General features: G+C 35.0%; 1 protein-coding gene across 13 annotated transcripts in view; it reads left to right on the top strand.

Annotated features, from left to right (window-relative positions):
• Positions 1-24,713, top strand: part of LOC106867406 (tripartite motif-containing protein 2) — a 147,303-nt gene that overhangs the window by 93,493 nt on the left and 29,097 nt on the right. For 12 of the 13 annotated variants that reach the window (XM_014912271.3, XM_089345440.1, XM_014912270.3 and 9 more), the window contains exon 2: positions 22,282-22,390. In XM_014912271.3, coding sequence (XP_014767757.1) covers positions 22,321-22,390 — 70 coding nt within the window. In that variant the 5' untranslated portion in view covers positions 22,282-22,320. Of the gene's footprint in view, positions 1-12,900; positions 13,444-22,281; positions 22,391-24,713 lie in introns of those variants that run through there. The other variant, XM_089345507.1, reaches the window with a different exon arrangement.

The raw sequence follows: 24,713 nt of genomic DNA, 5'->3' as shown, positions 1-24,713 counted from the left end.
CCATTTTTATTGATAAAATCAGTGTGTGCTATGTTCCAGATTGAAGGATGTATTATTTATTAATCTTAGGAAAAGATTTTTTATTGATTATAGTTTTTCATGTTACATTGTTACGTAACTGGAATTTACTTTCATCAATTTTTGAATGCTAATAATAACAACAACAACAACAATAAATAATAATACTAACATGTCATTCTTGTTGGTACACTGAACCGTTAAATTTTTAAGTGCAATACTTGTAATATGAGCGCATTACATGTGTATAGGCATGGGTAATATAACAATAATAAATTGGTGGGAAAACGAACACATCTATGAATTATATTAAAATTAAGATATTAATATCTTGCTTTCCCATGAATTTCTGAACTCTTGCTTGATGGCCTGGTTTCCCCTTGATTATGTGTGTGTTTGTGTGTTTATAACATGATTTTAGGTTCTGTCTCACTGTGTTGCATCTTGGACAATTATCTCGTGTGGCCTTGGTTTAACCACTCTTTGTGAGTCAAATTGGCAGGTGGAAACTGTGGAAACCTTGTGTGTGTATGTGCACGTGTGCATACCCATGTATAATATGATTTTGGGTTCTCCTTATTGTGTGGCATCTTGGACAAATGTCTCATATAGCCTTGGGGTTATCCAAGCTTTGTGAATAAAATTGGTAGATGGCAACTGTCTGGAAGTTTATGTAATAACAATCTTCAGGTGAACAGCATTATGATAAGTAGCTTGCAACTTTCAATTTCAAAGACTGCTGGAATTGGTAAACAGTGCAGTTATGTAGCTCTCTCTAACTTAACATCTTGGTATCAGTAATTGGAGTTGCAAAGATCGAGAAACAGGTAAATTGAAAGAATAAATATCAGATTAAATATTCTTAACCTTCTCCCTGTCCAAAGCTATTGATTTACTTGTCACATTTTTTTTCTGCATAAATTAAATCTATTCATAATTCTAGGATTTCCTTTTGTTCTTTTCATTATATCTTTAAAGAAAGCATATATACCTGACGAAAACCTGAGAGACACATAAGGCTCTCAAGACATGTAAGGAATTTTTATTAAGCATTTCAGATCTATCATAGGAAACATTTGACAACCATATGTAGCTCTCAAAACAGTGATTGGATTAACCCTTTAGCATTCAGATTAATCTAACAAATATAATGCTTATTGATTTACATTATTTTGAATTCATCATACACTATCACATAATTTTGAGATTTCGATGATGTGACTGTTTATTTTTAACATGACATTGTAGGATAGGTGAGAGAGGCCAGATCTGGATTATTTGAAGATAAAACAGGTAGAATATTTTGGCCGGATATGGCCGGTTTGAATGCTAAAGGGTTAAGAATAATCGTTTATCTTTTACTTGTTTCAGTCATTAGACTGCAACCATGTGGAAGAATTTCTACTCGAGTAATTGAAGCCTTATTTTTTTTTTAAGCCTGGTACATATTCTATTGGTCTTTTTTGCCAAACCAGTTAGATGGGTCAAAACCATTGAACTAAATAATAGTCTCATGAATTGCATTTTTCTTTCTCTTATATTTTACATCATATATAGTAAAATAAGGATTCAGATAGAATCAGGTACTTGAAAAGGGTATAGGGTTGGATAAACCTGTGGTTCCGGCCTATGGTTGGTAAGTATCAAATAAGATATTCTGGTTGTGTACACAGAGAAAACCAACCCTATGAGTATTTAGTGTTTAGGGACTGGTCCAAAGCATGCGTTATGTTGCATTGTACATTGTTGGTATATTCTAGGGTGTCTGACCAGTTGTAAATCCCCTTAGTGTATTATTATCAAATGAATAATAATAGATGATAATCGTTACCAACGTCGCCTTCCTGGCACGTGAAAAGACATTCGAGCGAGATCGTTGCCAGTACCGCTGGACTGGCTCCTGTGCAGGTGGCACGTAAAATAACCATTTCAAGCGTGGCCGTTGCCAGTACCGCCTGACTGGCCTTCGTGCCGGTGGTATGTAAAAGCACCCACTACACTCTCGGAGTGGTTGGCATTAGGAAGGGCATCCAGCTGTCGAAACTCTGCCAAATCAGATTGGAGCCTGGTGTAGCCACCTGGTCCACCAGTCCTCAGTCAAAGCGTTCAACCCATGATAGCATGGAAAGTGGACGTTAAACAATGATGATGATGATGGATAAATATCAGTTTATTAGAACTGTTTCTTATGTGTTTTTTAATAGAAGAATGAGAACATTTCTCCATTACAAAAAGCCGTAATCATCAGGGACATGGTTGAAGTCTGCCGACAGACTTCAGTCATGTCCCTGCTGTATTCTTGGGATATTCTTTTCTTTGTAAAATTATATTTCATCTGATGATTACGGTTTTTTTGTAATGGAGTAATGTTCTCATTCTTCTATTAAAAAAAAGGAAAGTGTAAGAAACAGCTATGAGCTGACACTTATCCATCGTCTGTTATTATTCATTTGATTATGTGCACACACACACTGCTAAGGTGTATGGCTTAGCAGTTAGGGTATTCGATTCACAATTGTAAGGTTGTGAGTTTGGTTACCAGCAGCACGTTGCGTTCTTGAGCAAAGCACTTTATTTCACGTTGCTCCAGTCCACTCAGCTGGAAAAAAAATGAGTAGTACCTGTATTTCAAAGGGCCAGCCTTGCCACATTCTGTGTTATGCTGAATCTCCCTGAGAACTATGTTAAGGGAATGCTCAGCCACTTGTATGCTAATTTAATGAGCAAGCTGTTCGGTTGATTGGATCAACTGGAACTGCTGTCATAACCAACAGAGTGCTAGTTTATTATAAATATATATCATTGACTTCCTGTCCAAACACTTCATGTTTGTATCATATGTATTCATATTTTGCACTTTTATCAAGTAAATTTCTGCAAGTACTTTTCTTCCTTCAGTTTTTGAACTTAACAGTGATTAATACCTCAGTAGATGATCTAGAATTTGGTAATATTATTTATAAATTAATTAAATGTGAAATTGATACCCTGAAATCAATATCTTGTAAACATGTGTGAAAACATTTACATGTAATGAGGTTAACTATATTCAACCTGCCTTTGCCAGTGAAAGGATATGATGAGTAAAAGTCAACAGTAACATGTAAAAAAATCACTTTTATAATGTACACCAGCAAATTATATCCAAATTCATGCAATAGTTATGTTTTTATGATTTTCATACTGGACTAACTGCATTTCATCATTATATATTGTTTCTGGCGTGATTGAGAAGTTTATCAAAGGACAGTACTACAGGGAATTTCTGGTTTGGTTAATGTACTTTTCCTTATGATTGGGATATGTTAATTAAATCCAAGCTCTAGGATAAAAACCTTGAAGCATTAAGTATGCTATTTTAAAATAGTAAGCGGATGCTATCTAAGCAAATTAAAGCTTTATGTGCTTTGCGATCCAGTTCCAGAAAAGAAGTATATCACATTCTCTCAAAAATAAATTTTTTTTATTACTTGTTTCAGTCATTAGACTGAAGTCAAGCTGGGGCACTGCCTTGAAGAATTTTTAGTCGAATGAATCAACCCTAGTACATAAATTTATTGCTAAGCCTGGTACTTATTCTGTCGGTCTCTTTTCACTGAATCACTAAGTTACAGGGATGTAAACACACCAACACCAGTTGCCAAGCAGTAGCAGGGGACAAACAAAGATACACACAAATACATACACACACACACACATGATGGGCTTCTTTCAGTTTCTGCCTAACACATCCACTCACAAAGCTTTGGTCAGCACAAAGCTTTAGTAGAAGACACTTGCCCAAGATGCCATGCAGTGGAACTGAGCCCAGGAACCATGTAGTTGGGAAGCAAGCTTCTTACCACACAGCCACACCTGCACCTTATGACATCAACAACATACAATTTTCACTGTTAAGAATAGAATTTCTAAACTAGCTAGAGAAATTTGCTTTGCTCCAATGGTAGAACATTTGTCATGTCTACAGGGGATCTGAGTTCATGTCCCACAGGCCTTCAACTTCTTCCCAAAAGGGTTTTTCAACCCAATGTTTACATGTTGTTATTTATAGCTTAATGTGCTTTGAGATCCAGTTCCCAAAAAGAAAATATATATTTTTTCTGTCCTTGTTTTTGCTACTAACTTCTAGTCAACCATAATTAAGCAGGCATTAATCAAAAGCATTCCCATCATGATCATTATGACTTTCAAAGAATATCTAAGGCTATGCTCTCTAATGTGCCTTTCTGTTTTTAAAAAAATAGAGTATGGCGCAGGAGTGGCTGTGTGGTAAGTAGCTTGCTTACCAACCACATGGTTCCGGGTTCATTCCCACTGCGTGGCACCTTGGGCAAGTGTCTTCTACTATAGCCTCGGGCTGACTAAAGCCTTGTGAGTGGATTTGGTAGACAGAAACTGAAAGAAACCCGTCGTATATATATATATATATATATATATATATATATATATATATATGTATATGTATGTCTGTGTATGTGTGTCTGTGTTTGTCCCCCTCAACATCGCTTGACAACCGATGGTGGTGTGTTTACGTCCCCGTAACTTAGCGGTTCGGCAAAAGAGACTGATAGAATAAGTACTAGGCATCTAAAGAATAAGTCCTGGGGTCGATTTACTCGACTAAAGGCGGTGCTCCAGCATGGCCACAGTCAACTGACTGAAACAAGTAAAAGAGTATGGTTTAAAGGAGATCTGTTATTTTTAGCAGTTCAGTTGACCATGTAGATACCCTATCATATAAATTTGATTCTCTATCAGTTTGCTATCCCTCATAGACATACTAATAATTTCATAAATTTTATAAATTCATTATCTTTATTTTGTAACCATAGACAGATTTTATAATACATAATTTTGGCTAATGAAAAAGAAAAGAAAATCAGTATTAGGATGAAAGCATATCATACATGGTATTTAACATTTTGAAATTTTGCTGAAAGTTGAGTAGAAACACTTGTACAAGCAATTTATAATTTTTTACTCAACCTTAATAAAAAAAAAAAGTTTTAATTCTGCACTTATAAATTTACTGTTACATACCTTCATGAATGCATAGTCATATAACAATAATATTTAATTTTATATGTTTGATTCCCTACTCATCTCTCACATACATAAAAATCTTTGTAAATTTATGATTCTTGTAACAGTACTTCTTTAGACAATTTTTACAATTTATCATCTTTACAATGTAAAGAAAAGAAAGAAATGCATATCACCCCATGACATTTAACTTAACAAAATTTTGCTGGAAAGTGTACAACCAATATAAACACTTGACTGTGCAGTTTACAATCTTTGTCCAACTTGCTAAATTTTTTACATTCACTGGATTACTTTCATACTGGACTAACTACATATATCAAAATATCTAGCTTCAAACAGGATTGAGAGATTTATCTACAGGAAATTTCTGGTCTGGTCTGTGTACTTTTCCTTATAGCTGGTACAGGTTAATCAAATCCAGCTATTACAATAAAGGCAGTTAGTCCAGTATGAAAGTAGCTTCATTTGAACACATATAGTTTTGCATATATACAAGTATACATATATTTACAACCACATAACCTCGTGTATATACTTACATAATTAATTTGATATATAGATAAAGTCAGTAGTACATCACAGATAAAGTCAGTAGTACATCTGATGTGTACAAGAGTACAGTTGTGTGAAAGCAAGATATCTTTAATTAAGTTCTTTAACCCTCCACCGTTTTTTTTTTTTTCCATTTGTTTCATTCATTAGGTTGCAACTATACTGGGTACTGCCTTGAAGGGCTTTATTGAATAAATTATTGACCCCAGTAATTATTCTCCTTGCCCTCAACCCAATTCTTCTCAACATCACTTGCTGTGTCTGTTATTTCCCCTCGTGCTCTTATGGAACATCCCCCTCTAACCCCTCTGGACTACATGCACTACCCCCACTGTTACCTGCGGGCAGGCCTCTCCCTCTCTCTCACTCTGACTGTCTTTCTAACTCCCTCCCACCTTCCTTGTCCTTCTGAGGTAGCCAAGTATTTCGTCAGTAGCAAGAGGGCTGCCTTAGTCATACCTTGATCACTTGGTTCTGCTCTCTCTCTCTCTCTCTCTCTCTCTCAGCCGAAAGGTCCTTAGATTGTGAGCTTGCTGATGCTGGCGTCACATAAAATGCACCCATTTCTGTGTCACATAACAAAGCACCTGTTCCGGTACCATGTATAGAGCACTCGTGCAAATGTCATGTAAGGAGTATCTGTGCTGGTGCTATGTAAAAAAGCACTTGTGCCACTTCCGCATAAGAGGCAACTGTGCTGGTGTCACATAGGGAGCACCCATGCCGATGCCATGTGTTGCACAAATGTGCTGGTGCCATGTTAAAAGCACCCAGTACACACTAAAGTGGTTGGCATTAGGAAGGGTATCCAGCTGTAGAAACCATGCCAAAACAGACAATTGGTACAGATCTCTGGCTGGCCAGCACCTGTCAAACCATCCAACCTGTGCTAGCATGGAAAACAGGTGTTAAATGATGATCATATATACAATATACATATATATATATATATATACATGCACACACACATATACATGTAAACAAGTGTGTGTGTGTTTGTTTATGTATGTGTATGCATGTACATGTTTATATATATGTTTATGTATATATTTATGTATATATATATTTATGTATGTTTATATATTTCATGGTTGTTGTGTAAAGCATTGCATTTGTCAGAAGTCTTTTCAGCAATTTGTGTTGCTTTTTGCATTTGATGAATTTGTGTTTTCAGAATGTTGTTCATTTTTGGTTCCCTAGTAACCAAAGGTAGATTTTGTACAATAGTATTGTATACATCATGTGTGTGTATATATATATATATATATATATATATATATATATATATATATATGTATATATATATGTATATGTGTGTATATATGTGTATGTGTATATATGTATGTGTATGTGTGTATATATATATATATATATATCTGTATATTTATGTGTGTGTATATGTATGTGTGTGTGTGTGTGTATATATATATATATATATATATATATATATATATATGTGCAGAAAACAACTGCCGCCAAATTCCAGGGAGAAAAACTAGATGTAGTTGATAGCTTCCGCTATCTAGGTGACCAAGTTAATAGTGGGGGAGGGTGCACTGAAAGTGTAGCTGCTAGAATAAGAATAGCCTGGGCAAAGTTCAGAGAGCTCTTACCTCTGCTGGTGACAAAGGGTCTGGTCTCTCTTTCAGAGTAAAAGGCAGACTGTATGACGCATGTGTACAAACAGCCATGCTACATGGAAGTGAAACATGGGCTGTGACTGCTGAGGACATGCGTAAGCTTGAAAGGAATGAAGCCAGTATGCTCTGATGGATGTGTAATGTCAGTGTGCATACTCGATAGAGTGTAAGTACTTTGAGAGAAAAGCTGAACCTAAGAAGCATCAGTTGTGGTGTGCAAGAGAGACGATTGCGCTGGTATGGTCATGTGGCGAGAATGGATGAGGATATCTGTGTGAAAAAGTGCCACACCCTAGTGGTTGAGGGAACCTGTGGAAGAGGCAGGCCCAGGAAGACCTGGGATGAGGTGGTGAAGCACGATCTCCAAGCATTAGGCCTCACCGAGGCAATGACTTCTGACCGAGATCTTTGGAAATATGTTGTGTGTGAGAAGACCCGGCAAGCCAAGTGAGACTAAAATCCAAAGTCTCTGCCAGGGATGTAGCCATCCCACTTATGCGTACTCTGCTTGTGAAGACCTGTTGAGGCAAGTGAAATCGAAATCGAAATATATATATGTATATATATATATATATATATATATATATATATATATATATATATATATATATATATGCATGTGTAGATGTATATATATATATGATGTGTATATATATATATGCATAGATACACATATATGTGTGTGTGTATGTCTGTATATATGCATGTATAGATGTATATATATATATATATATATTTGTATGTGTATGTATAGATGTGTATATATATGTTGATGTATATGTATACATATTTATGTATATGTATATATTTGTATATTATGTATATATATATGTACATATGCATGCACACACACACACACATGTGTGTGAATATTTATAAAAAACAGGAATGGATTCTAACCTTTGTTAGTCAGCTTAACTGGTATTTTATTTCAATATAACTGTTGTTATAACAGTTATGGAATTTAAATTTTTAACAATGTATTCTGTCAACCAGTCCCTCAGACTTGCACCTGCCGTGCTCATATTCATCCATTTGATTCTGTCTTTGTCTGTCTTTTACTGTAATGTGTATGTGTGTGTACATATATTTATACAGGTGTGTATGTATGTATATATATTCATATGTATGTGTGTGTGTATATATATATATATATATATGTATATATATATATATAGATGGGAAATGTTTTTATTTTTCATTCCCTTTCGAAATTATTCCTAATTGTGGTGTGGAGTTTTAACTGCTCCTTCTAGTGGGTTAGCTGTCCTATTATGAACATCTCTGATGGGTTTAAATGTACACTGTATTTTAAATATATATTTTCATATGTATATGTCTATATACTTAAGTATATAGGAAATGCAAGGAGTATACATCAATTGACATATCGAGTTACCCCAAATGCTTTGCTTGTCTGTCTTCCATTTTTGCTCTATTTACATTTTTGTGTATGTATATACATGTGTATATATATATATATATATATATATATATATATATATATATTTATTTATTTGCATACAGGGCATTGTTGCTCAATTTGACAGTTTGGAAAAGAAAAGGAAAAGAAAACATGATATTTCATCCAAAAATAAATGCAGTTTAATAAAGCAAAAAATATCAACTAGATTATAACTGAGGGATTAATTTACTCGAAGTAGCTTCCTACATGGCCTTAAGATGGCTCCAGAATCTGGCACATGTGTTTGTCACAATGTTCTTGGTAAGATCTTTGAGCACCTCCTTGATCATAGCCTCCAGCTCAGGTTTTATAGGGGAAGCAGTTGGTGACTTTCTCAACTGCATCACACTCATGGTAATTCATGAGATTTAAGTTAGAAATCCAGAAATTGAGGCTGATAAAATTATAGAAATTTTTGGACAACCACTTCTGACTCTTTCTTGAAGTATGGCAAGGAGCTTAATCCTGCTGCCACACATATAGCTTTCCAGCAGCAACCCTCTCCAGCCAGAGATTGACAATAGTTTCCAGCAGTTTCACATAACTGTCTGAATTGAGCCTAGGACTCTGTTCAAAGATTTGAGGTAGCCTAGAGACCATCATGGTTTGGAGGAACTTAGTTTTCATGACATATGGGACATCATATGGATCGTAGACAAGCACCTATTATTCAAAATGTTATGAAACTAATCCTGGCTGATCTTCTTTTCATGAGAAAAATCATATTTTCCCTAGCTCAACAGAATGCCTCAACTTGTTCAGGCATTTCTTTGCCTTCATCAAGTAGTTCTCCTAGGCTTTGGCTGTTAGACTTTGTCCCTTGCATATCTTGGTGGTGACTCCAATCTATCTCTCTCACCAAAGCCCAGATTCCCTTGCTCCTATCTTCCATCAGTTTGTTCTACAGTTTGTTCTACAGTTTGTTGGATGAATTGTGGAATGTGGACACAATCAAAATGCCTTCCTGCCAGTCATAGCTTCAGAAATGATGATGATGATGATGATATACGACAGGCTTCTTTCAGTTTCCATCTGTACTCACACACACACACAGCAGTAAAAGACAAATGGCTTGGAATTGTAGTAGAAGACACTTGTCCAAGGTGCCATGCAGTGAAGCTGAACCCAGAACCATGTGGCTGAAGGCAATCTTCTTACCACAATGCCATGCCAGCACCATCCATTGAAGCAAATAAAACTATAAATATGTAAATATTTGCTTAAAGATTCACTCTTCCAAAAAAGAATTACATCACATTCTCAAAGTTTTAAAATTCTTATGACCTCAACGTATCTGTGTGTATCTGCATGTGTGTATGCATGTGTTTTGTCATGTTTGTTATGACCCTACCATGTGTTCATACTGTCATCCAGGCCCTACTCTTAACACTCTTCAACAGGCATGGCTGTGTGGTTTAGAAGCTTGCTTCCCAACCACTTGGTTCTGGGTTCAGTCCCATTGCATGGCACCTTGGGTGAGAGTCTTCTACTTTAGCCACCAGCCAGCCAAGGCCTTGTGAATGGATTTAGTAGACAGAAACTGAAAGAAGGCCATCGTGTGTGTGTGTGTGTGGCCACCATTTGACAACCGGTGTTGGTGTGTTTATGTCTCTGTAACTTAGCAGTTTGGCAAAAGACACCAGGCTTTAACAAAAAATAAGTACTGGAGTTGATTAATGTGATTAAAACATCTTCGCACTGGTGCTCCAGCATGACCGCAGTCTAATGACTGAAACACGTAAAAGCAAAAAAAAAAAAGATAGACTTCCACTGTACTTGAGATGACTATGGAAAAATCAATAGGGTCTCTTTATGTCTATATAAGGGCTCATGCTCCTTTGTGTGTGTTTGTGTATGTATATGTGGATGTACATCTCTCTCTCTCTCTCTCTCTCTCTCTCTCTCTCTCTTATATATATATATATATATATATATATATATATATATACATGTGTAGATGTTGGTGCTTGTATATTCTTTTATTCTTTTACTTGTTTCAGTCATTTGACTGCGGCCATGCTGGAGCACCGCCTTTAGTCGAGAAAATCAACCCCAGGACTTATTCTTTGTAAGCCTAGTACTTATTCTATCGGTCTTTTTTTTTGCCGAACTGCTAAGTTATGGGGACGTAAACACACCAGCATCGGTTGTCAAGCGGTGGTGGGGGGACAAACACAGACACACAAACACACATACATATATATATACATATATACGACAGGCTTCTTTCAGTTTCCGTCTACCAAATCCACTCACAAGGCTTTGGTCGGCCCGAGGCTATAGTAGAAGACACTTGCCCAAGGTGCCAAGCAGTGGGACTGAACCCGGAACCATGTGGTTCGTAAGCAAGCTACACACACACACACACACACACAATATTTTATAAGATTTTTCATGCAACAATGTCCAACCTACTTTCCTGTGTACACACACACACACACCTCCACACTTATACTGACATATAGAAAGATAGATAGACAGTGAGCTGGTGCTCAGCAGTTTGTGCCCACTATTGACAAGTAACAATAACTATTGCTGACAACTAATACTCAGCCTGTGCTAGATCTTATAACAATTACTATATGACAGCAGCAATCTATACACAGTATATATATTACATAGCAAAATTCTTCCTGTCATAACATAAAGGGCTAATGAAAAGTTTCCTTTCATCTGCTAGATTCTATCAGTACAATTGACATTCCAAAAATTCTCAACTTTTTTTTTTTGTTTGGTCATACACATATTCACATATACATACATGTAGATTTGAGGGAGCCTCTATATGGTCACTCGAACTGCTAGAAATAACAGACAAATTTCCCTTAACCCTTTAGCATTTAAACTGGCCATATCTGGTCCTAATATTCTACCTCTTTTATGTTCAGACTGGCCAGATTCTACCTTTCACATCTACCATACAATGTCATTATAAAAATAATCATATCATTGAAATCACAAAGCTATGAGATAATGCATGATTAATTCAAAACTATGTGAATAAATAAGTATTACATGTATTCAGTTGCTAATGGATTAAGTCATAACCTATCTTCTTAAAAGGTCATATTAGATAATTGTAGCTCTTACAACTCCTTAAAAAGACAAACTGGTCATGGTTGGAATGCTTTTTGCATTGTCTGCTCAATTATGGTTGACCTGAAACTAAGTACAACATAAATATATGCAAGGAGATGCTGTAAAGTTTCTGACTTTAGGTAAAAGAAAAAACAGGAGGATCAGTTAATTATGATTTCATTCAATGTATTTCCCTCTGATTCACTTATTGCAGCAGTCCTTCAGTTTTTCTAAGCCCTGTATAAAAACTCAAAAGGTTGGTCCTCCAACTAGGCCTTTAGTGGTACCCTTAAAGCCAGGAACTTTTCAGCACTCCCTCCTATATCATGGTTATGTCAGTACAGCGAAGTTTTCGTAGGTACAGTTGTGGCTGTATGGTAAGTTTGCTTCCCGACCACATAGTTCCCGGTTCAATCCCACTGTGTGGAACCAAGGCTGACCAAAGCCTTATGAGTGGATTTGGCAAACAGAAACTGAAAGAGACTCATCATATATAGGAGTCTATATCTATGTGTGAGTCTATGTTGTCTTCCACTTTATTGCATGACAACCAGTGTTGGTTTGTTTACATCCTGCAATTTACTAGTTTCACATAGCAAATTAATAGAATAAGTACCAGGCTATAAAGAATATGTACTGGCATGAATTTGTTTGATTAAAATCTTTCAAGACTGTAACCCCAGTATGACCACAGTCCAATGACTGAAACAAGTAAAAGATGATATTGTTGTCTAAACTAATAACAAGCTTTATTTGGTTTGATATTTTCCCCTTTCTATTTTGAAATAACATAACGGTTTCAATTTTTGGCATAAGTCCAGCAATTATAAGGCAGGGAGTAAGTTGATTACATTGACCCCAGTACTTAACTGATATTTTTTTTATCGACCTTGAAAGGATGAAAGGTAAAGTCGACTTCCACAGAATTTGAACTCAGAACATAAGGATCGACAAAATGCCACCAAGCAGTTTGCCCAGTGTGCTAACAATTCTGCCACCACACCTTATTTTGAAATAACATCATAACACTTCAAAAGATATTAACAATAAGAGTCACGTGTGCATACGTGCACACCTGTTAATAGAATTTGTGTTTATTATTTGAAATAAAATGGAACAGTTCAGGCATGAAGTCGAGAGTTGCTATTGTTGAGTTGTTAAAAGCACTTTGACTGTTTTACCCCGTAAGTTGTAGTTTAACTGTCATGGAAGAAGAAAAGCAAAATGAGGAAGTCATATCAGAATGTGAATTAACAGACATTGCAATCAATTTTAAAAAGAACATATAGTTGAACTGAAACAGGAATTATGTAAAAACATGAGAGAGAGAGAGAGAGAAATTGTAATTTTGACTCAAGACCAGCAATTGTAGGGAAGTGGGTTAGTCAGTGACATTGACCCCCACACAACCTCTGTAGAATTTCAACTCAGAATGTCAAGGGTTAGAAGGAATACTGCAAAACCTTTTTTCCAGTGTTCTAATGATTCTTACACCTCACTGCTCGAGAGAAATTATAAATAATATAAATTGGAGGAAAACTGTTGATAAAATGCTACAAAGAAAATTAAATGAAGACCATTTTGTTTAGATATGAGTGTGATATTCAAGATATCAAGATTTATTTCCTTTACTGTGGTTAAAATGTAAGTGGAAATAGTATATGCCATTTTGCAGCTTTTTATTTTTTTGTTATTTGTTTCTGCTCTGTGGGTATGTATGTATAGTTCGAATGTACAGAAAACAAAAGACAGAGCCTATACCTTTTACAGAAAGGGAAGAGAGGAACAAAAATAGAGAGAAAAAAATGAATATATATATATATATATATATATATATATATATATATATTGATATTGATATCTAACATAGACACAAGGCAACTAATTTTGTGGCAGGACAGATTATATTTGATTAAATCAATCCAGTTGACTCTTACTTATTTTATTTGTCTTGGTAGGACGAAAGGCTCCAACAACCTGGACTGGATTTAAACTCTGTCTGAATACTGTAAAGTGATGGCATATGGTTTACATGTGTGGATGAGAATGTTGAGCTCATAATTGTAAGATCATAGTTTCAATTCCTGCGACAGGCAGTGCATTGTGTTCTTGAGCAAAAAACTTCATTTTACATTGCTGTAATCCATTCAGCTGTAAATGAGTTCCTGCAATATCTGGGAAGTTAACCCTGTGACAGGTCTGCCTCCCATTCAGGAGTGAGTGTTGTAATCTCAGACACTTATATACCATGGAAACGAGTTTAAGCTCTGGCCTTGTGAGTCCTAAATACTGTAAAGTGTTTTGTCCAGCTCTCCTTCAATTCTGTCATCCAGCACCATTTTTTAGCCCATTAGCATTCAGATTATTCAGTCAAATGTAATATTTATTTATTTATTCACGTGAATTGCTCGTGCATTATCTTGTAGCTTCAAGATATTGATGGTGTGATTGTTTTATCCTTAGAATGACATTGCATGTAGGTGTGAGAGGTTGGATCTGGCCAGTTTAAACATAAAACAGGTTGAATATTTGGACCAGATTTAGCTGGTTTGAATGTTAAAGGATTAAGGCATATTTTGCAAATGTAAACTTCTTTTAAACAATAATCTTAATATATAAAACAGAGTTTGTGTATGTGTGCATATGTTCCTTATGAATTTGAAAACTGAGTTGATGTATGAGGTATCAAAAGATTTAGTAATCTTTTGGCTACTAAATAAAGTATGTTTTTTGCACAACTCTTTTTTACTACAAAAGTAACCTCAAAAACAAGGTTGGGTTGCACAATTTTGAAGTCTTTAGCTAAGAGAGGCAACTCTGCTTGAACAATCTTTATGTCTTGGAGCATAATGAGAAACGGTTAAAATACATGGAGTTTTACCAGGGAATGAATCTTCGAAGATATACCGTCAACTTTATTAATATTATTTAGTAGATAATCTTTTAATGTGAAGTATGTTTGTCTGTGTTTTGTTTAGTCCAGAGTTGCCTCTGATGTAGCAGACCCATCACATAGTTTTTTTTTCTTCCTGAAATAGTGTAAATATTGATGAAAGGGTGTGTTTTAAAAGAGATTTGACTGCTATTTGTAGTAGCTCAAGTTATCACAGACACACCTCTGTGTATGTGTTTTGTTGTGGTGAAAAATATACTTTTTCTCAGAATATTTTGCACAATGATTTTTTTAAAGAAATCTGGACATCTTTCTTATTGCTAACCATTCAACTTCAAATTAATATTGTTAATTGTTGGAAGTGAAGTAGACTGAGATGTACATATAGTGTTATTGTATAGAGTGGAAGTTCAATACAAAGTTTTGATCTTGTGGTTAGTAATCCATTACCTTAAATTTGAAGCCGTTAAGTCTTTAAACATTATTTTACTGGGTTTAGTCTTTCGACTGTCATCATGATGGGGTATCATCTTCAAAAACTTAATTGATCATACTGCTAACATTGATGAACTGCTAACATTGAGACATAGTGGGACACAATACTCAATTTAACAACAAATGTAAAAGCACACACACACACACACACATACTAGGTGCAAGAATGTGGAACCATGTGGTTGAGAAGTTTGCTTCCCAACCACATGGTTCCATATTCAGTCCCTCTGCATGGTATCTTGGGCAAGTGTTTTCTACTATAGCCCTAGGCCAATCACAAACTTGTGACTGTATTCGGTAGACAGAAACTGCAGCGTTGTTCATCAAAAAAATAACTGAAAAACATGTTTATAAAAAAGATTTGTTTGTTTCATACTCCTCGTGTGCTGATTCTGCCCTTAAGAAAAGAACAAATAATACAATGTGGTTGTAGGTTATAACACCTGGTGCATTGCTCGTATAACAAAATAGAATAAATATCATATGGGTTTCTGTAATCTGTGTCGACATATAAAATAAGTGTAACATGTCCCACCACAAAATGCACATCCTCAGTATAACCAAAACCATATCACAAAGACTTACCTTTCTCCTTAGAGTCAGAAAAATATTTAATTCCCTAATAGGCATGAACTCTTAACAATGCTCAAATAAGACTTACAGTGAAGTACTACTCGAACATTTGGGACAGTCAGTGCTGTTGCTGTATACAAACATCCTAACCTGCATCAAAACAAAGACCACTACCACATTGATGGGTATGAAATTACTCACCATCACACTTCTATTTATATTCTAGAAATGTGCTGACTACTCGCTCTGCCTTTTACTTAGCTGATCTCAGGTCAATTCTTGTATTTATTCTTTCTTTACTCATCTCTCCTTCTCTTGTCTTCCATACTGTGTCAACTTTATCCCTTCCATCTCCCCCAAACACTGAACAATACACCCAATCCTTCATATCCAAAACTACCCTCTGGAGTTCTGTCCCTGCAATGTGATTTTCCTGCAGCAGACAACATGTAACTATTCAAGCAGAACTTTACATCAAAGTGGTTGTGAAAGCAATAATCACAGCTCCTTCCTGCAGACCAGACCAGACCAGACCAGATCAATGAAAATACTTTTTAAAATTATTTATTTTGCTGTCAATCCTACCATATATATTTCCTTTGCTGTCATTTCTGATTGGTTAACTTTTTGTTAGATATACATTGTTCCATAAGCAGTTTGTAAATAGCAATTTCACTGTTCTTGTTTTACTATCACAGTAATGATTTCCAATATACTAAACTCAACTGTTCTGACCTAGTATTTTTTTTATTACACTTGTCTTTGCCTTCTTGATTGAGTGTCATTCCCTTCTTAAAACCTACTCAGAACAATAAATAAAGTAATCAGTCCTGAAAATGGTTAAAAGCATGAATGGTATCCAATCTAAAACTCTATCTCAAAAAGAAAACCATGATGTGTGCAAATGCACAACTGTCATAAGACCCACAAGGCTAACCTTAAGACTTAGTTGTACTCTATGCTTAAAATAATATCTCTCTCAAACCGTCTTTTATACATGTCATTTCTACTGTCTCACACTTCAAAACTAGCAAAACCACACTAACCCACTGTTCACTTCTAATTACAAATGACTTTTCCTGCAGTCAATGAGGAGCCTTTACATGGTTGTTCAACCTAATATAACTATCAACCAAATGTTCTCCAAATCATATTTTATCTTCTTAATTATAGAAAGAAAACATTAGATAATGAATAATGTCCTGCATATTGGTTTCAAATTTTTGGCACAAAGCCAGCAAGTTCGAGGGACGGGATAAGTCGATTATATTGACCACACTGCTGAACTGACACTTATTTTATCGAACCCGAAAGGATGAAAGGCAAAATCGACTGTAGCAGAATTTGAGCTCAAAATGTAAAGACAGACAAAATGCCGTTGAGCATTTTGCCTGACATGCTAATGATTCTGCCAGCTGTAGTTACACCAAAGACAAGTTGGTCATAACTGGAATACTTTGAAAATATGGTGGTTGTGTGACTTCTTGATCAAAATTAACTTGGGGCAAAACTACAAGAAAAACAACACCAAAAGCACTTTTCCTTTGCATCACTGAAGAAAACAATGTTAGATATTGTTGTAATTTCTTATTGAAGAGATGAGCTGCAGACTCAGCAGTAAATGAGATGTTCCAAAATGGCTCCTCACATTGAACAAAAACAAAGGTTTATGGATAACTTTATGAGTTAACTCATTATAATTGTCAACTTTGGTAACCCCATGTAGAAGTGCATGGGTTAGTGGTTAGGGTGTTGGACTCATGATCATAAGATTGTAGTTTCAATTCCTGGACCAAGCAACACATTGTGTTCTTGAGTAAAACACTTTATTTCACATTGCTCCAGTCCACTCAGCTGGCAAAAACGAGTAAACCTGTGCTGGACTGGCGTTCTGTCCAGGTGGGGAATATATACACCACAGAAACTGGGAAACCAACCCTATGAGTGTATATGACTCAGGATGGAACTTTTTCTGTAGCCCTCTAATGTGTGAGGATATAACATATCTAATCAATGAACTTAGATATAATTAACTAACAAATGAGATCGTATTCATTGACTTCTTATTAACAAGAATTTTTGTTTTGCTTTGGAACTAAAGGGAGCTACTTCTCTTGTTTCACCTCTTGTGCGAGGACATTTCTCATTCTTCAATCTTAACTCTTTAGTCACAATTAATTACACATGACATTGAAATTTTGTTGTGTCGTCCCTTACCTCTCCTTTCTATTTAATTTAACACTCAATAATCACATAGCTTGATAGTTTCTATTAATGCCCTTCACAGACCACAACTTGTACTTTGAAACTTCTATAATGTTTATTGTGTTGTTATTGTAAACATCTTGTTTCCTTGTCTGTTAATTAGAATTGTTCTTCTATATTTAACATGACAGAATTTTAGAAGTCATTCACATCTAATTATTTCCTGTTTGGTCACACAAACACACAAACACACAAATGTGTATGATGATGATCATTATCATTACCTTTATTATTGTTTGATTTTCTTTTTTTTTTTTTTGATATAATCACATGTATTTTATTTATGAATATATACATAATACAAAACACGCTTAAACAACACGGCACTTATAGGAGACAAGCCAAAACAAATACCTCCCAGAGTGCATTCTTTTATTGGTTCCTTTTATTGAACTGCAGTCTTGCTGGAACATTGATTTCAAGTACATTCAGTACTTATTTCAGTGTGGTACTTATTTCATCACTCTCTGTAGAATGGCCAGGTTACCTTTTGGAGTAAAAAGATACAACTCAGCACACCAATTTACACAGCTATAAACAAATATCCTCCTCCTCCTCCTCCTCCTCATCATCATCGTTTAGCATCCATTTTTCTATGCTGGTATGTGTTAACTGATTTGATAGGAGCCAATGAGTCAGAAGATTGCACAAAGCTCTATTGTCTGCTTTGGATGGATGCCCTTCCTAATGCCAACCACTTCACAGAATCTATTGGTTTATATGGTACCAGCACAAGTGAGCTCAACAAGTAATTCACAAGACAAGACCCCCACATCTGAGGAGTTGTAGTTTTAAGGGGGGTAGCTTTATGCTAGGTGATGAGCAGTTAAGATATGATAAAGGAGACAAAAACAGGTGTCTTACAATAGAGGAGATATGTGGCTGCCTTAGTTGGGAAAAGAAAAGATAGTGGTAAAGAGGTATAAGTGTGTGCTCACACACACACACACACACACACTTAATGGATTTCTGTACACTTATCTCTAAGCTATTATAATTCTATTCATAAGCCAATTCAAGGCTACAGCGAAAGACATCTCCCTAAGGTACTGCATCAGGAAATCAAATCTAGATTCAAAGTGAGTGCAAAGTTAACTTCTTAACCATATTGTTATGTCCTTGCACATATATATATGTGAAGAATTCTGAATGAAAAGATTTCGAAATACTAAGCTATTTCATTTATGAGGGGGTGCTGAAAAGTTCCTGCCTTTTGGATAAAAGAAAATACAAGAGGATCGGTTAATTATGATTTTATTCAACAGATTCCTTTCTCAGATTCACACACTTATTACAACAGTCTTTCAGTTTTTCTAAGCTCTGTAAAAAGACTCAGAAAGTTGGGACACCAACCAGGCCTTTCATGATACCCTTAAAGCTAGGAATTTTTCACACACCCCCCTTGTATTTAATAACATGTAATATAAATAATAACATATTCAAGGATATTTTATTGTGTTACACTTGAGTATGTTTTTCATGTTTGTGATCAAATATTTGTGTGCCTATATCTATAAAATGTGTTGTATTTAACAGCCACACCTTTTCGATTTGTAACTACACTCCACTAGTTATTGATAAAAGTATATTAATATAATTCAAATACTATATTGATTACTGCTTTCTCTCCAAATTTAATGTTCTTGTTTGATGGTAGTGTTCTACTTTCAAATAACCTTCTTGACGCTAATATCATAAAGTGTCTTTGTTTTAAAAATAACTCAGTTTTTCAACCATTATCTTTCTATCTTTTTTTTTTTTATCTCTTGATGTTATATCTTGATATTTTTAATCAGAACAATCACAATCTATGATAAAGCATCATAGATAAGATCCTGCATCATTTTATGCAGTCTTAAATGTAACCTTTTATTTAGACAGTAAATTTTTTTGAGAAATTCGATTACTATTTCTAGCAGGTTAAGAATGGAATCCCTTCAATCATAGGTATTCAGTCAGTGCTGACCTTAGGCTAAACAACAACTGTACGATGCCTAATTAACTGCCATCTCTTGCTACTAAATTGAGAAATAAATTGTTATATTCATAATGAAATACATGCAGTGCACTTGATAATGCAACCAGCTAAAGTATTGCAGTGTTCAAATCCTTGTGCTTGCATTTGACTCTTTTTTTTTTTTGATAAAAACCATAGATTAGGTGAATTCTTAACTCGTAGACCCAATGATCAAAGATGTTCCAGCTTTGTTGATTCCATTTTTTACTGTAGACAGTATTTCTAGGACTATATTATCCATTATATTGTCTTTTAAGATGGTAGTATTCAATTTTAGGAAGATTTGACTGCTGTTGTTAGCTGATCAAGTGGCTACATAAAAACTCTCATTACCTAACTTGAGGATAAATGTCTACTGTTCAGAGGAAAATATATCTATGATTGGCTGGTGTTGTATCCAGGAAATTTGTCTCTCATCTATCTTCTTTTAACAAAAGGCATGATCAAACACTTGCCCGTAGTCCCTTATGATCCTGTCAAGAACTAAATTTAACCCTTTAGCATTCAGATTATTCTGTCTAACGTAATATTTATTTATTCACATTGTTTTGAATTAATCATGCATTATCTTGTAACTTTGAGATTTAAATGATGTGATTGTTTGTTTTTTAGAATGACATTGTAGGGTAGGTGTGAATAGTCAGATTTGGCTGGTTTGTTTATTGTGCTCAGCTCTTATTATTTCTTAAATGTAGTTCTTGGATGCATCTTAATCCTTTAGCATTTCAACCAACCATATCTGACCCTAATATTTTGCTTGTTTTGTGTTCAATGATGTGTTGTTATGTTGTACATAAATCAATGTTATATTAGATATTTTTTTCACATACTGGTTTCAAACTTTCAATTATAATCACACTGATGCATTGCTGCTTTCAGAGTTTTTAATTGATTATAAAGAACTCAATATTTGTTGTAATTAACCATTTTATCCCATATAAGATTGGTAAAATAAGTCTATCTTCATTTGAAAGGGCATAACTCAAACTTAATATACCAAAGTATTCTTTGCTCAACATACCAATTTTGTTTGGTCATTTTCTTCATCAACATTCACATCATATACATACACTGCCATGTAAAAAGCACCCAGTACACTCTGTAAAGTGATTGGCATTAGGGAGAGCATCCAGCCATAGAAACAAGCAAAATCAGACTGGAACCTGGTGCAGCTCTCCTGCTTGCCAGCTCTGGTTAAACTGTCCTACCCATGCCAGCATAGAAAATGGATGTTAAATGATGATGATATGATGGGCTCCACAGTTTCCAGCTACCAAATTGTATTCTCAAGGCATTGGTCAATCTGGAATTATGGTAGAAGAGACATATTCTCAAAGTATTTTGCAGTGGGATTGAACTGAAACCATATGGTTGTGAAGTGAACTTCTTCACCAAGCAGTCATAATAAAGTTATAGTTCATCATATTTGCTTCTTTAAAAGACCTGTTTTCCACACTATTGGATGGAACCAAAATTGTGTGTTTCAAGAGTGGGGGGGCTGTATTTAGTAAGATGTTAAAGTTGTTAGAGGGAGAGACTTGGTTGTTGATAAATTCAGTGATAATTTTATTAGTAAATAAGAGAAAATATTCTTGAAATATTCTTTTACTGGTTTCAGCCATGGCAGGGGACTGCCTTCACAGGGTTTTTAGCCAATGATATCTAATCCAGTATATAGTCAGGTGCTTAATTTATTGTATGGCTGTGTTATCTTTTAGTGTAAAGGAATATAATTTGAGACACCAATTTTATACTAGCACACACAGACACACATGCATATGCACGCACACGCACACACACAGAGGAAGGTCATCATCCTCAGAATTTCTGTCTACTGATATTCATTCCCATGCTATTAGTTACATTAGACAACACTTGTCCAAGATGTAGTGGAATTTATATGGCAGCAACGTGAATTTGTTAACCACACAGCCATGTCTGTACTTAAACTATTACCATATTTTCTGGCATTCAAACATCATCACTATCTTTTTAAATCTTGTTGCAGTTCACATAGAATTTTTGGTGCTCCAAAGTTGTCTTGGTTTATAGTTAACCTACCTAGTTAACCTACCTTTTTTGATTGTAAATTTTGGTCTGAAAATTTCAACTTGTGTGTTGGAAAAGAGTTAATCTGAATTTGCAGTGATCTGATAATCTTTTCCAATAAAATTATCTTTCTTTACTTGTCTTGTTTAATATTCAATTATTTATAAGTATTTTTTTTTTTTTCCACCAGGTAAAGTGCTACCTTGATAAACACAACTGCAGGGTCGTTATGGCTAGTGTATGTTCCAGTGACAAGGAGGAATTCTTGCAAATGAAGTCTCCAACAAAAACCGCAGAAGGTATTAAATATTCTAATGTATTTTTAATTGAAGGAAGAAAAAAATTTATGCTTATGAATTTGCTTTGCAAGATTGCTGATGTGAAATCATGTCTTGAAACAAATATTGTTATGTTTCAGGATGGTCATTTTTTTAATATTTCTTGCCAAATAAACACACACATTATATATTTGTTCTTCACTCATTTATTATTGTTCTTATTTTATCTTATGTCCGTTGTCACGCACCTGTGACCTCTTCAGTGACTCTTCCATCTAATGTATCTCCTCCTGTTCAGAGTGAAGAACGAATATATAGTGCATGTGTTTATTTGGCAAGAAAAAATAAACGACCATTCCAAAACAGAAGAAAATTTGTTTACCAGAACATGATATACTCATCTTCTGATGTTTTTTGTAGTTTTAGAATCATATTTTGGTTCATTGTGGTTATTATTGTTTATTTAGCCTCCGGTGAACTCAATAGAACACACTTAATGTCAAAGGTATTCCAACTGTGACCATCCTGACATATTTTGAGACAGAGTGTATTGTGAATTACACCAACTAATGAGTCTGTTTTTTTTTTTTAATCTTATTTATTTCTAAGATAGTGTGAAAAACCAATCTGCTTATAGAGAAATATAATTTTGCTTGGAAACAGGTGAGTGTTGATGACAGGAAGGGCATCTGGCCATACAAAATCTATTTCAACAAACCTCCATCAGACCCTTACAAGCATGGAAAAGTGGATCCTAAATGATGATGTCCCAATAGACATCCACCTTCCATATTAAAGACTGTTTCCACTTTTTGATCAAGCCTTTTAATAAATAACAAATAACCAACAAAAAGACTTTGGGACCTACTAGTTTTCATAACCAGTTAATATTATCCACAATTATAATAAGGGGTTTATATCATATGTCAAACGTAGTTTGCTGAAAAGTGTGGGAATTAAATTCAATTAATTTTAAATTCACCTTGAGTAGGTGTCTTCTGCAGTAGTCCCAGGCTGACTAAATCTTTGTAAGTAGATTTTGGTAGATAGACACTGAAAGAAGCCCAACAAATCCATCGATCGATCGAGCGATTGATCGTAATATGCCTTTTATTAAAGCTGAAAAAATCTTCACAAACTGTTACTTAAAGTTTCACATTACTGTTTTTCAGATAGTTGTGATCGTATATCATCACAACTGTCTGATGAATGATATCATGAAATTGAGTAACAGGTTGTGAAGATATTTTTCAGCTTTAATAAAAAGTATGTGTGTGTGTGTGTGTATCTTACTGTCTCTTTTCTTTGACATCATGTGATAGTTGTAAATGAGTGTCACCATAATAGTAGTGGTATCTTTTATTTCCATTATTCTGTGAAAACATATCTGGTCATGGGAAACATTACCTTACTTGGTAACAGGAAGGGCATCCAGCCATAGAAAATCTGCCTCAATAAAATTTCATGTGACCCATGCAAGCATGGAAAAGTGTAGGTCAAAATGATGATGATGATGGCATATATAGACTTACTTGGATGTTATAAGAATTATTAAGGTTTTGTGATTTAGCTTTTGAAAATACTATTTAGTATTAATAGAGGTTCATATATATGGTGTAGTTACAATAAACAATAAAATAACTATCAGTCTTTTTTTCTGATTTGTGTATTGACAAGTCTGGCTGTTATTTTTAGCAGAGTGAGTGACAATATAGTGGTTCTCCTTCATGGGCTCTTTGAAATTTTGGTAATCAGGTTAAAAAGGCTGCTTATTATGTTTTTATACAAAGATCCTTTTGACATTTAATTTCAATTTACTTTAACCATGAGGTTTCAGGATCAGTCCCACTGTGCAGCACCTTAGGCAAGTGTCATGTACTATAGTCCCAGGTCAACCAATGCCAAGTGAGTGAATTTAGTTGACAAAACTAGATACTATGAGGAAGCTCAGTGTGTGTGTGTGTGTGTGTGTGTGTATACATATGTGTGTGTATATGTTTGTGCTTGTCCCTCTGCCATTGCTTGACAATTGGTGTTGGGTTGGTTATGTCCCCATAACTTAGAATAAGTACAAAACTTAAAAAATGAGTACCAGAGTCAATTTGTTTGATTAATCTTTCAAGACAGTGATCCATCATGGTTGCAGTGTGTGTGTATATACATATGTGTATGTGTTTGTGTTTGTCCCATTGCTTGACTATTGGTGTTGGTTTGTTTATGTTCCCATAACTTAGAATAAGTACAAAAGTTAAAAAGATAAGTACCAAAATCAATTTGTTTGATTAATCGCTTTAAAACAGTGATCCAGCATGGTTACAGTTTGATGAGAAAAACTAGTAAAAGA

Source organism: Octopus bimaculoides, chromosome 2 (assembly GCF_046866305.1).
Source record: "Octopus bimaculoides isolate indiv1 chromosome 2, ASM4686630v1, whole genome shotgun sequence".
Taxonomy (NCBI): Eukaryota; Metazoa; Mollusca; class Cephalopoda; order Octopoda; family Octopodidae; genus Octopus; species Octopus bimaculoides.
This window is presented reverse-complemented; position numbering and strand designations above follow the sequence as displayed.